Genomic DNA, 12,690 nt, shown 5'->3' with positions numbered 1-12,690 from the left:
GGTCAGCAAAGGAAACACTTTCCATAAACATTCTTTTGTTGACAGTAATAAAAAAACAGCATTTCATTTCTTGTTGACACATACTCCTTGCCATTTAAACATTATTGAAGGACAGGCTTTTCATTTTCACATGAGTTTCCCTTTAAAGAAAGAAGCCTGTTTTGGTTCAGATGAAAAATAACTCTGGTAGAGGGAAAACAAACGCCCAGGAGGTACTATGATTCTCAGCGCAATGGAATGCTTAAAGAGGGTATGGATGTAAGTAAAAATGGCAACAGGCAGCTCCTTCAGCCGAAGGGTTGGATCCTACCCAGCAAACACCATAGTGGTGGCCACAGGCAGAGGTGGTTTTAAAACGGTATTTGGCAGATTAATGGAGAACCCTATCAGGGGCTACTAGCCGTGGTGACTGAAGGGAACAGCTATGTCTACTGGCAGTAAAACATCTGAATCCCAGTGCCAGAAGGAACCATCAGGGGAAGGCCTTGGCTGTATGTAGAGTGGATAGGTTGCTTTGGACCCCCTTAATTTCCCAAACGACCATCTACGCCTTCGGGACCTTTGATTTGATGCCCCAGCTATATCTTTCTGAGCGCTCCTGCCTCTTTTTTAAAAGGAAGCTGCTTAGTTCAGATAGTTTCCTTGGGGGCTACGGCAGGCAGTGTCAGGACTACAACTCCCAGCATGCACCGGCTCCCACCTTTGTCCAACAAGAGTGGGAAAACAAACTGAGAAGCTTCATCCCACCGGAGCTTCACGGCCAATGAGAGGCCAGAGACTGGGCGGGGAGAGAAAGCTGATTGGTTGTTGTTGAGTTCAGAAATAAAATAAATACTGGAACTGAGGACACGAATCCTCAGTTCCAGCACCCTGTATTTAGGGCGACGCAAATCAATAAAGTTCTTTTCTTTAAGTTAACTGTGTTTGAGTGTGTTCAGCCTTACAGCCAGCAACGATCTCTGTAAGGCAGTGATTTTCAACCAGGGTTCCGTGGTACCCTGGGGTACCGCGAGCATGTCCCAGGGGTACCGTGACAATGCTAACCCCCCTCCCCCTCACTTTTGTGGTGTTTCCTGCTGGCGCCAGCAAGGACATGGAGATGGCTCAGGGCAGGGCCTGCCACAAGGTCAGCAGCCACTTCCTGCCCCCCCCCCGCCAGTTCTTCCCTTCACCCTGGGAGGGGAAGGTGGGGGTGGTGCAAGCAGGGGCACTGGGAGGGGAAGGTGAGGGGGATGGCAGGGGTACCGTGAGATATGAAGAGTGAGGTCAAGGGTACTGTGACATCGAAGAGGTTGGTAAACACTGCTGTAAGGTGTGCATGGCTGCATGGCCATCGTTTTTGTAGCTGCTCTCAGTTGGTTCAGAGCTCTCAGTTCTGTGCAACGTTTTTGGACTGTCACAAAGCTCCAGGGGATGCTTAGAGGGAGCGCTGGCTACCAGCCCTCAGGTGGGGTCTGGAAAACCCCCAGAATTACAGCTGATCTCCAGACAACAGAGGACGGTTCCCCTGGAGAACAGAGCTATTTTTGAAGAATTGATTCGATCGCAGGACGCTCAGCTAAAGTCTCTCCCTCTGCTCCACATTCTACCTCCAAAAACTCCAGGAATTTCCCATCCCAGAGTTGGCAACCCTAAGCCATGTCATCTCAGATGTTCCCAAAATAACCTTCCACATCTTTCCAGCCCCTCCAGTCAGCTAGCAGATGCGTCCGTGCCAACGTGGACATGCCTCGCGCCGCGGGGGGTTTCCGGGACTAATTGCTCGGCTTTAGTTCTCAGGAGCAGGCGGTTAGCTTCCGAACAAGACCTTAGTGGAGTCAGGTCTCCCTCCCTGCCTTATCTGGGTCAGATGTTTTGTGAACAAACTATGGAAAGGCATAAATCCACGACGATCAATCACCAAAAGGAGCAGCAGTGGCGTAGGAGGTTAAGAGCTCGTGTATCTAATCTGGAGGAACCGGGTTGGATTCCCCGCTCTGCCGCCTGAGCTGTGGAGGCTTATCTGGGGAATTCAGATTAGCCTGTGCACTCCCATGCACGCCAGCTGGGTGACCTTGGGCTAGTCACAGCTTCTCGGAGCTCTCTCAGCCCCACCCACCTCACAGGGTGTTTGTTGTGAGGGGGGAAGGGCAAAAGAGATTGTAAGCCCCTTTGAGTCTCCTGCAGGAGAGAAAGGGGGGATATAAATCCAAACTCCTCCTCCTCCTCCTCCTCCTCCTCCTCCTCCTCTTCTTCTTCTTCTTCTTCTTCTTCTTCTTCTTCTTCTTCTTCTTCTTCTTCTTCTTCTTCTTCTTCTTCTTCAAAATGTACTTTTTTATTTTAAAAAAATCTAAACCTGGAATTCAGAGGTGTATCTAGGAAAAATGCAGCCCAGTGCAAAATCTGAGCGGCCCCCCTCCCCCACCACGACCAAACTTTTTTTGCACCAAGTCATCTCAAAGTCACCATCACATTATAAAACAGTGCATGGACCGGTGGGGGGGGGGTTAAAGGAGGAAGGGTGTGGGGGTGATTTTCAACCTCCCACATGACTAAATGGCCCCAGCCTGAGAACATTGAATCCCATATGTCCCCCTGAGCAGTACGCCCCTGCTGAAATTAGAAATCCTATTAAATTATTATCTCCCTCCGCTGCCACCGCATTATTCTTTCAGCCGTAAAGTCTTCATCGCCCAACGTATTCTTGTCATGTGCCTCCACCCTCCAATGTCTAGAGCTGACAACTCCAGGATAGGAAATTCCTGGAGATTTGAGGGTGGAGCCTGTGAAGAGTGGAGTTTGAGGAATGGAAGGACCCACAGCAGGGCATGGTGCCATAGAGCAGGGGTGGGCAACCTCTGGTGCTCCAGATGTTCATGGACTACTGCCTTGGCCATGCTGGAAGAAAATCACCTCTGAATCTCTCCGGCCTTGAAAACCCTACTGGGGTGCCATAACTGTGACTCAATGGCACTTTACACATATGCACCACAGGAACACTGGAACTCTCTGGCGCTGTCCACTTACAAGGAAACAAAATCCATTAGTGACTTTCTTTGAGAAATCTTGTCACTTTGGGAAATGGCAAATTATGTCAGCCCAAAACACTGCATCATGACAACAACAAAAAACTGCCAGGAACTGCAAATCTAAATCATTAACTTGAAATGGGGAGCAAGACCGAGGGTCCCTTTGGCTGACTGCTCATGGCCTTGGGCGCATTCCTCTTCCCCTTTTCAAACCGCGCCAGCTTGACTTCTGAACACCCTCGCCGGCTTTTCTCTGCCACAGAGAGCCGACGACGGGGAGGCCGCCGCTCTTGGAGGTGATTAGAGAATTATGTTAATATCATTTTACAGTCCTGGCAATGACCGCTGCCCGAAAAACAACGCCGGGCCCGAAATGCCAGAAGCGGTAATGTCAAAACAAATCCTTTAGAAATTAGCTTCTTCGTTAGAGGCTGGCCTCGGAGAGCAGCAAATGTTGATCAGATTGCAGCCAAGATGCGCAGGCCAAAAAAATAATGTCAGGAAAAGAAAATCCTGTTGCGTGCCCTCCCTCGTTGTGTGAGAGACTTGGAGCTGTTTGTTTTCCAAGGCAAATCTATTTTGCTTGCCCACCTGGGCGTGGGCCGCTTGGCACTGAGGGCGCATTGGGATTAGGGTAGGAAGAGGGTCGTCATGCCTGTCCAAAGCCCACTGAAACCATCCAGCTTTGACCAGAGTGACTCTACATTTGGATTGTGTGGTGCGGCGGTCAAGAAAGCCAACACGATTCTGGGCTGTATCAATAGGAGTATAATATCAAGATTGAGGGATGTAATTGTACCTCTCTGTTCTGCGTTGGTTAGACCTCACCTGGAATATTGTGTACGGTTCTGGGCACCGCAATTCAAGAAGGATATTGACAAGCTGGGTGGGTCCAGAGGAGGGCAACCAAAATGGTCAAAGGTCTGGAATCTATGCCCTACGAGGAGAGACTTAGGGAGCTGGGGATGTTTAGTTTGGTGAAGAGAAGGTGAAGAGGTGACATGATAGCCAAGTTTAGATATTTGAAGGGATGTCATGTTGGTGAGGGAGCAAGTTTGTTTTCTGCTGCTCCAGAGACTAGGACCAGGAGGAATGGGTTCAAGGTGAAGGAGAAGAGATTCCACCTTAACATCAGGAAGAACTTCCTGACAGTAAGGGCTGTTCGTCAGTGGAATCCACTACCTCGGAGTGTGGTAGAATCTCCTTTGGAGGTTTTTGAAGCGGCTGGATGGCCATCTGTCAGGAGTGCTTTGATTTTGTGTTCTGCATTTCATGGGGGATGGACTTGATGGCCCTTGGGGTCTCTTCCAACTCTATGATTCTATGATCTCAGTTGGGAGCAGGACCAGCTTCAGCATACATTGAAGTGGGCGGCTGCCGGGGCCAACTGCTACTGGTGGGGCCCACTGCTTCCAATTCCCTATTCATAGGTGCTTTCACATTCTTCCACTGACTGCTTGTGAATGCTTTGTCTCCTGTCCTCTTAGCACAATTTTGTTTTGTTTTGTTTGGGGGGCGGGGTGCACGGATCATCAGCATTCATGATGACCACGGCAATATTACTCCTATCTGCCCCCAGCATCTTCAAGGAAAGGGTGAGCAGGCAGTGTGGACAGCTGTTACTCCAGGCAACGGGAGAGTTTGCAGAAATGGACAGATAAGAGATTAAAAGTGGCCCTGTTTTCTATCGCTCCAGAAGGTCAGGCCAGAATTAACGGCTTGCAATTAGATTAAAAGAGTTTTCGGATAAATGTTAGGAAGGACTTCCAGACAATTTGAGCGGTTCTTCCGCAGAACAGGCTTCCTTGGGAGGAGGTGGGGGGCTCCTTTGGAGGTTTCCTTTGGATGGTCATCTGACAGCAACGTTGGTTCTGTGAACATGAACATGAAAAGGAGGGCAGGAAGGGATGCATCAGTGATTGGGTCTCATGCAGTGGTGGGATCCAAAAATTTTAGTAACAGGTTCCCATGGTGGTGGGATTCAAACTGTGGTGTAGTGCCAATGGGGCTGGGCGGGGCACGACAGGGCGTGGCCAGGCATTCCGGGGGCGGGGCATTCCTGGGTGGGGATGTGGCAAGGACGCAGCTGCTGCGCCGGTCCTTGGGCAGGAAACGAATGCACGCAGGCGCAGGCTGCCACACATGCCGGTGCACCTCCTGCTAGACTGCTTCAAGTTCTGCGCGCTACTGCTGAGAGGAGGGGCGTAACTAAGGCAAAAATCATGTGGCAAAATCACCAATTAGTAACCCCCCTCTCGGCACACACAAATAATTAGTAACCTACTCTCGGGAACCTGTGAGAACCTGCTGGATCCCACCTCTGCTGCTGGCTGACCTTGGGCTAGTCACAGTTCTATCAGAACTCTCTCAGCCCAACCACCTCACAAGTTATCTGGTGTGGGGAGGGGAAGGGAAGGCAATTGTCAGCTGCTTTGAGACTCCTCGTGGTTGAGAAAAGTGGCATATGAATCCTCCTCCTCCTCCTCTTCTTTCTTACATGCCCAGGGTCATGCCACGTATCACTTTGGGGTCAGGAAGCCATTTTTCTCCAGTCCCGATTGGCCAGGAATCTTGGAGGTTTTTTGCACTCCTCTGGGCATTAAGCAGGGGTCACTGGGGGAGCAGAATTTGTAGTTAGTAATTGTGAATTTCCTGCATTGTGAGGCGGGTTGGTCTGGATGAGGTCCCTTCCAGCTCTGTTTCTATGTGATGACCCTTTTCTGCTAAAATAAAAAAAATACAGAAAGTGAGTTTGATCCTGGAATGAGAGAGAGGAGGAGACTGTGCCTATGGGATCAGCCAGGGGAAAAAAGGGACGCAGAGTCAAAGGAATTGCATGCAGTGGCAGGAACCCGGGCCTTTGCTTAACCCACCCGCCTTGCTGAGACTCACGTCCAAGTCTCACAGCATCCCTAAAAGGACAACCAGGGATGCTTCCCACCCCCCTACCCCCCCCCCCACATCCCATGATCTAGGAGGCCTGGGAGCAGTGGCGTAACTAGGCAAACTGGAGCCCTGGGCAAAACCTGAGTTTGATGCCCCCCCAGGCGCGTGCCCAATGCAACGCGCACCCCCCCCTTGTAGCTACGCCCAGTGGCATATCTAGGCAAACTGGAGTTTGGCGCCACCCATGGGCAGCCACCCTCCCCCACTGTGACCAAGCAATGATTTTTTACACCAGGTTGTTTCAAAGTCACCATCACATTATAGAACATGCCCCAACTCACAAAACACAGAAATAAGCCATGCCACACAGCAGAAATAAATTTTTGAAAACATTTTCAAAATGCTTTCAAAATGTTTTATTACTGCTATGAAAACATTTTATGGTGTTGTATCCAGTCCCCCCGATTGAGGGAAACAGCATCACTTTCATTGTTTCAAAGTGATGCTATTTTGGGGTTGATTCTCCCCCACCCCTGAAACAGCATCACTTTCAATGTTTAAATACTGGGGTCCTCAGATTCTCCCTTTTAAATCCATGTCAGCTATGGGGATTTAAAAGGAAAAATCTGGGAGAAATTTGGGAAGTGCTCTGCTTTCAGGGTGCAATTGTTAAGCTATGCAGCACCACAAACTTTCAGGGGTATATTTAGGAGACTCTCCTAATGATACCACTCCAGTAGTTTGGTGAAGTTTGGTTCAGGGATCCAAAGTTATGGACTCTCAAAGGTGTAGCCCCCATCTTCTATTAGCCCCCCTTTGAAAACAATGGGAGATGGGGGCACCCACTTTGGGAGTCCATAACTTTGGACCCCCTGGCCCAAACTTCACCAAACCTGGGTGGTATTAGTAAGAGACTATCTTGATGAAACCTCCCAGGTTTGGTGAAGTTTGGTTCAGGGGGTCCAAAGTTATCGACCCTCAAAGGTGTAGCCTTATCTCCTATTAGCTCCCATTGGAAACAATGGGGATGGGGCACCCCCTTTGGGAGTCCATAACTTTTGACTCCCAGAACCAAACCTCACCAAACCTGGGTGATAGCATCAGGAGAGTCTCCCGAAACATCCCTGAAATTTTGGTGCTGCTAGCCTAAAAACTGCGCCCTCTGCAGGCCAGAGAAAAACACTGAAAATACAAAAAATCCCACAAACGAACTTGCAGTTTTTGCGCCCCCCACAGGGCTGCGCCCAGGGCAACTGCCCACTTTGCCCTATGGGAGGAACGCCTCTGCCTGGGAGAAAGAGAACAAAATGGTAATTGAAATGGATCCCCGTGGCAGAGCAAGCCAAAGTTAGATGCGTCGCAAAAAACAGTGATCAAACTTTTCATTGTCGGTTTTATCAAATGCGCCTTTCATGTCACTTCGCCTCCCTTCGGGACCTAGGAAAAGAACAGAAGTTAATAGAGGCATATTAATGCGTTCGAGTGCACTTTTGCTTCACGACGAGTGAAGCGCAGAAGCCTGAATAATTTCGCTTTGCGCAAGATTGTAGCCTTGAGGTAAACGTGTACGCGTGTGGCTTCCCCTTCCAGGACTTTTCACCCGTTCATTGTTATTATTATTTTCTTTGCTGAGTAAAATCCACGGTTTTACTTTCTCTTGGTGGGTTTTAATTCTTGACTGATGTGGAACTTGAGGGGACAGACCAGTCCCTCGCCATGCGCGCGAGAATACCCTGCCGCTGTCGCCCCATCGGCAAGCGGGGCAGTGCGCTTGTGGAAAGTTGGAAGCCTACCAGCACACTTTGAGACCTAGGCCATGTGCAGAGTTCAGTAGCATCGTAGAGACCAACAAGATTTAGGGGGTATGATCTTTGGAGGGTCAAAGTTCCCTTCATCGAATACTGACAAAGTTATCTGACTAAAGGAGCTCTGGTTCTTGAATGCTCAAATGCTGAAAAATGGTCTGTGTCTAAGGTGCTACTGGACTCAGATCGAATGCAGGCCATCATAACTGTACCCCTCCCTTGCATGCCACCCCTCCCTCCCCCTCTGCTAGGGTGGGTGGGCGGGCCATGTCCAGATACTGGGTCCCTCCCCCTCCCTTGCATGTCACCCCTCACTCCCTCCCCTCACTCCCCTTCCCTTGCATGCCACCCCTCCCCCTCCTTCCCCTCCCCCTTCCTCCACTAGGGTGGGTGGGCCATGTCCAGATGCTGGGCCCCCTCCCCCCTCACCCTTGCGTGCCACCCCTCACCCTCGCTCCCCTCCCTTGCATGCCATCCCTCCCTTCCCTTGCATGCCACCCCTCCTTCCCCCTCTACTAGGATGGGTGGGCCATGTCCAGATACTGGGTCCCTCCCCCTCCCTTGCATGCCACCCCTCACTCCCTCCCTCCCCTCACTCCCCTTCCCTTGCATGCCACCACTCACTCACTCACTCACTCCCCTCCCTTCCTCCCCTTCCCTTGCATGACACCCCTCCCCCTCCTTCCTTTCCCCCTTCCTCCACTAGGGTAGGTGGGCCATGTCCAGATGCCGGCCCACCTCCCTCCTCACCCTTGCGTGCCACCCCTCCCCCTCTCCTCCCTCCCCTTCCCTTGCATGCCACCCCTCACTCACTCACTCCCCTCCCTTCCTCCCCTTCCCTTGCATGTCCCCCTCCCCCTCCTTCCCCTCCCCCTTCCTCCACTAGGTTGGGTGGGCCATGTCCAGATGCCGGGCCCCCTCCCTCCTCCCCCTTGCGTGCCACCCCTCCCCCTCCCTCCCCTCCCTTGCGTGCCACCCCTCCCCCTCCTTCCCCTCCCTTGCATGCCACCCTTCCCCCTCCCTCCCCTTGCATTGTTCAGACCTCACCTGGAGTATGGTGTACCCTTTTGGAGGCCTCAATTCAAAAAAGATGTGGACAGAATGAAGCAGGTGCAGAGCGGAGTGATAAGAAGGATCAGGGGCCTGGGAAACGCAGTCCCACAAGGAGAGGCTGAGGGACTCGGGAATGTTTAGCCTGGAGAAGAGGAGATTGAGGGGGGGGGCTGGTTACCCTCGTGAAGTCTTTGAAGGGCTGTCACTTAGGGCAGGGAGTTGTTCCTGTTGGCAGCAGAGGATAGGACTTGCAATGGTGGATATACATTACAGGCAGAAAGATTCCAACTAGATATTATGGGAAGAAATTACAGTAAGAGTGATGCAGCAGTGGAATCAGCTACCTAGAAGATGGTGAGCTTCTCCTCACTGGCAGTCCTTAAGCAGCATCGGGACAAACACTTGTCAGGGATCATAGAATCAAAGACTCCGAGTTGGAAGAGACCCCAAGGGCCGTCAAGTCCAACCCCCTGCAATGCAGAAACACACAATCAAAGCACTCCTGCAGATGGCCATCCAGCCTCTCTTTAAAAACCTCCAAAGAAGGAGACTCCTCAACATCTGGATGTTCCAGGCTGATCTTGCATTGTGCAGGAGTTGGACAAAATAGCGTGTATGGCCCCTTCCAACTCTATAATTCTATGACTACTCATACCTACCTACCTACCTACCTACCTACCTACCTACCTACCTACCTACCTACCTACCTACATACATACATACATACATACATACATACATACATAATGCCTTTATGGGCATCAAAAATATAATCCATTATAATAATTAAAAGGAGACACAGTTGGTTAACATTAAAAAGTAATATAAAATAGAATAGAAATCAAAATTATAATTATAATATATACTATCTGCTTACCAGATACTTATTGTTGTTTTGGAACTCAAGGTTAGAAGGTAACACATTTTAAAACTATGCAATGTTCTCTCTGAATGATATTAGTAATTCTAAGATTAAATGTGTAAGAGCTAATATGTGTGTGTATGTGTACTATTTATTAGGACTAATAAAAGGAAACACTTCTTCACGCAACGTGTGATTGGTGTTTGGAATATGCTGCCACAGGAGGTGGGGATGGCCACTAACCTGGATAGCTTTAAAGGGGGCTTGGACATATTTATGGAGGAGAAGTCGATTTATGGCTACCAATCTTGATCCTCCTTGATCTGAGATTGCAAATGCCTTAACAGACCAGGTGCTCAGGAGCAGCAGCAGCAGCAGAAGGCCATTGCTTTCACCTCCTGCATGTGAGCTCCCAAAGGCACCTGGTGGGCCACTGCGAGTAGCAGAGTGCTGGACTAGATGGACTCTGGTCTGATCCAGCAGGCTAGTTCTTATGTTCTTACACACACACACACACACACACACACACAGAGTTTGAGTAACTGTATTTTCTTTTTCCTCTTCCTATATTTTCTTACCTGTTTTTAAACTGTACTTGAGAAAATTAATAAAAATGTTATTTTTTAAAAAAGAAACATGCATGCATGGAAAAGGGAAGCGAGAGGGATCTTGTTAGCAGGTGTGCCTGTGTGGAGGCTCCATTCTGCCGAACGCTCGGCAATTACCGAGCACCCCCAATACTTCTTGAAATGGCCTTTAGCCTTTTCTTCCATCATCCACAAGTGTTGTTTTATGAGTGGGACTTGTCATCCTCTCGGTACATGATGGATTCAAACAGTGGTTTGCCGAGAAGGGCAAACGGAGGATAACGTAATTACAAATTTGCATATATATATATTTGTGGCATTATCTTGGCATTTTGTTAGTGGCAGAATTTAATAAGCACGGAGGGAACAGTCAGGCGTTGTTTACCCCATATCTCCTCTTCCCTTTCGTTATTGTCTTTTTGCACACAAATGGAATTATTTCCGAAATGCTCCATCCGATAACGCTCTCGTCTCTCTCTCTCTTTCTCTGCCCTCTCTAGTAACGGCACAGCTAACAAGATGAATGGAGCTTTGGATCACTCAGACCAACCAGACCCAGATGCCATTAAGATGTTTGTCGGACAAATCCCCCGTTCCTGGTCAGAAAAAGAACTCAAAGAACTTTTCGAGCCTTACGGAGCCGTCTACCAGATCAACGTTCTCCGAGACCGGAGTCAGAATCCCCCCCAAAGCAAAGGTATGCACATTTTAATATGAACTCCAAAAGATAACTGTGGAGGTTATTGTAGGAGTGAAAGAACAGGATTGACAACTCCAGGTTGAGAAAATCCAAAAGACTGGAGGTGTGTCAAACCACACTTGTGACCTGATTGCAAACCATGGTTTTTTAAAATGTGAACATCGTACCAAATGGTACTTAATCTTCCTTAACCGTGGTTTGTCGCATTACCAAGACTGAGTCTGTAAACCTCAACAAAGGCCTCTCAGGTCTCTCAACAAAGGTTTCAAACCAGGTGAATGGAGCCTATTTTAATATGCCTAATAAAGGTTGTTGTATTGGTTGGCAAAGGTGTGGATTCTAATTGACATCTTCACCTTACAAGCATCTGAAGACTTCTCTGAGATGACATTCTGGATAGTTTTATTATTTTAGGGAAGGGAGTTTAGGGACCCGAAGGTTTCAGTCTGTCTCGGCTACATGTCATGTAGCCTGGGCAAAGGACGTTTCTCCCCCAGGAGGGACAAGAAGGGGGTGGATCTCTTTGAGTCATTTTCTGGGCACTTGTCTGTGCTCCTCACCGTTCTTGTCAAAAGCAACCCAGGGCTCTCGCTTTCTCCTCTACTGTCATTACCAACTGTCTTCTCTCCCCTCTAACTACCAACGTCCTACTTCGCTCTCTTTCCTGATGTCTCTGTGTAGCTGCCAACTCTGTACGGAGTGGAGAGGTGTGTTTTTCTAGGCCTTCGTCCTAGAATACAATTTTTGTATTTCACATGTGACAGAAAGAAGGGAATTGCCTGAAAGCGGCCAAGAACCTGGTGTCTTTTTTCTCTTGCAGAGGTGGGGCCTGGAGTTCTTCGGGCCTGGAGACCTTCAGGCTACATAGATCAGTTTCCCTAAAGAAAATGTGTCCTTTGGACTGAGGATTCAATAGCATTATACCCAACTGAGGTCCCTCCCCTCTCCAAACCCCACCCTCCTCAAACTCCACCCCTAAATCATACCTTTCAGCAGTGGGAGCAGCAGTGCCGTAGTAGTTAAGAGCAGGTGTACTGTAATCTGGAGGAACCGGGTTTGATTCCCCACTCTGCCGCTTGAGCTGTGGAGGTTTATCTGGGGAATTCAGATTAGCCTGTGCATTCCAACACTCGCCAGCTGGGTGACCTTGGGCTAATCACAGTTCTTCTGAGCTCTCTCAGCCCCACCTACGTCACAGGGTGTTTGTGTTGTGAGGAGCAGAGTAAGCAACCTCTCTCTATTTACCCTTTTCCTGTTCAGATTTATTTGAAACCTTTATGCCCCACATGAATTCCACAAACTCATGGCATTTAACAAGACAACTGAGTCTTCAGGATGAAAACAATCACATGTGCCCCAGACTACCTTGGGTTAGAAAACTGAAGGAGAAAAAAAATACAACTCTGCACAGTGCATAGCTACATCCTGAGTAGTCAATATTTGGGAGTCATTAAAAAAGTCCTCATAGGCCAATTAAGCTCAATGTGTCTTCTGCACGTGAATCACCATTTTTTGTATTGATGTATTTTCTGGAGCCCTGCTTTCACTTTCCATTTTCTCTGCGGCAAGCGAGACCACTTCTAGCTCAATTTTAATTTGCTGCACCACCAGAGAGGGACAGATTTTATCCGGCATCTTCTCTCCATACACAGCCAGTCTACATAGCTTCCTGCCGTTCATGCTTTCCCCCTCACCTCCCCCTTCCATGTTTCCAACTCCTTCCTGCTTCTCTAAATACCAAGATATTGATATCTCAATATAATAACAACAAAGAGGGCTTTTCTAAGGA

The 12,690-nt window shown here is 49.0% G+C and overlaps 1 protein-coding gene across 18 annotated transcripts in view; it reads left to right on the top strand.

Annotated features, from left to right (window-relative positions):
* Positions 1–12,690, top strand: part of CELF2 (CUGBP Elav-like family member 2) — a 482,791-nt gene that overhangs the window by 216,473 nt on the left and 253,628 nt on the right. For all 18 annotated transcript variants that reach the window (XM_048499610.1, XM_048499608.1, XM_048499609.1 and 15 more), the window contains exon 2: positions 10,702–10,898. In XM_048499610.1, the coding sequence (XP_048355567.1) occupies positions 10,702–10,898 (197 nt within the window). The remainder of the gene's footprint in view (positions 1–10,701; positions 10,899–12,690) is intronic.

Source organism: Sphaerodactylus townsendi, linkage group LG06, assembly GCF_021028975.2.
Source record: "Sphaerodactylus townsendi isolate TG3544 linkage group LG06, MPM_Stown_v2.3, whole genome shotgun sequence".
Taxonomy (NCBI): domain Eukaryota; kingdom Metazoa; phylum Chordata; class Lepidosauria; order Squamata; family Sphaerodactylidae; genus Sphaerodactylus; species Sphaerodactylus townsendi.
Note: the sequence above shows the minus strand (reverse complement) of the source record. Positions and strands in the feature narration are given on the sequence as shown.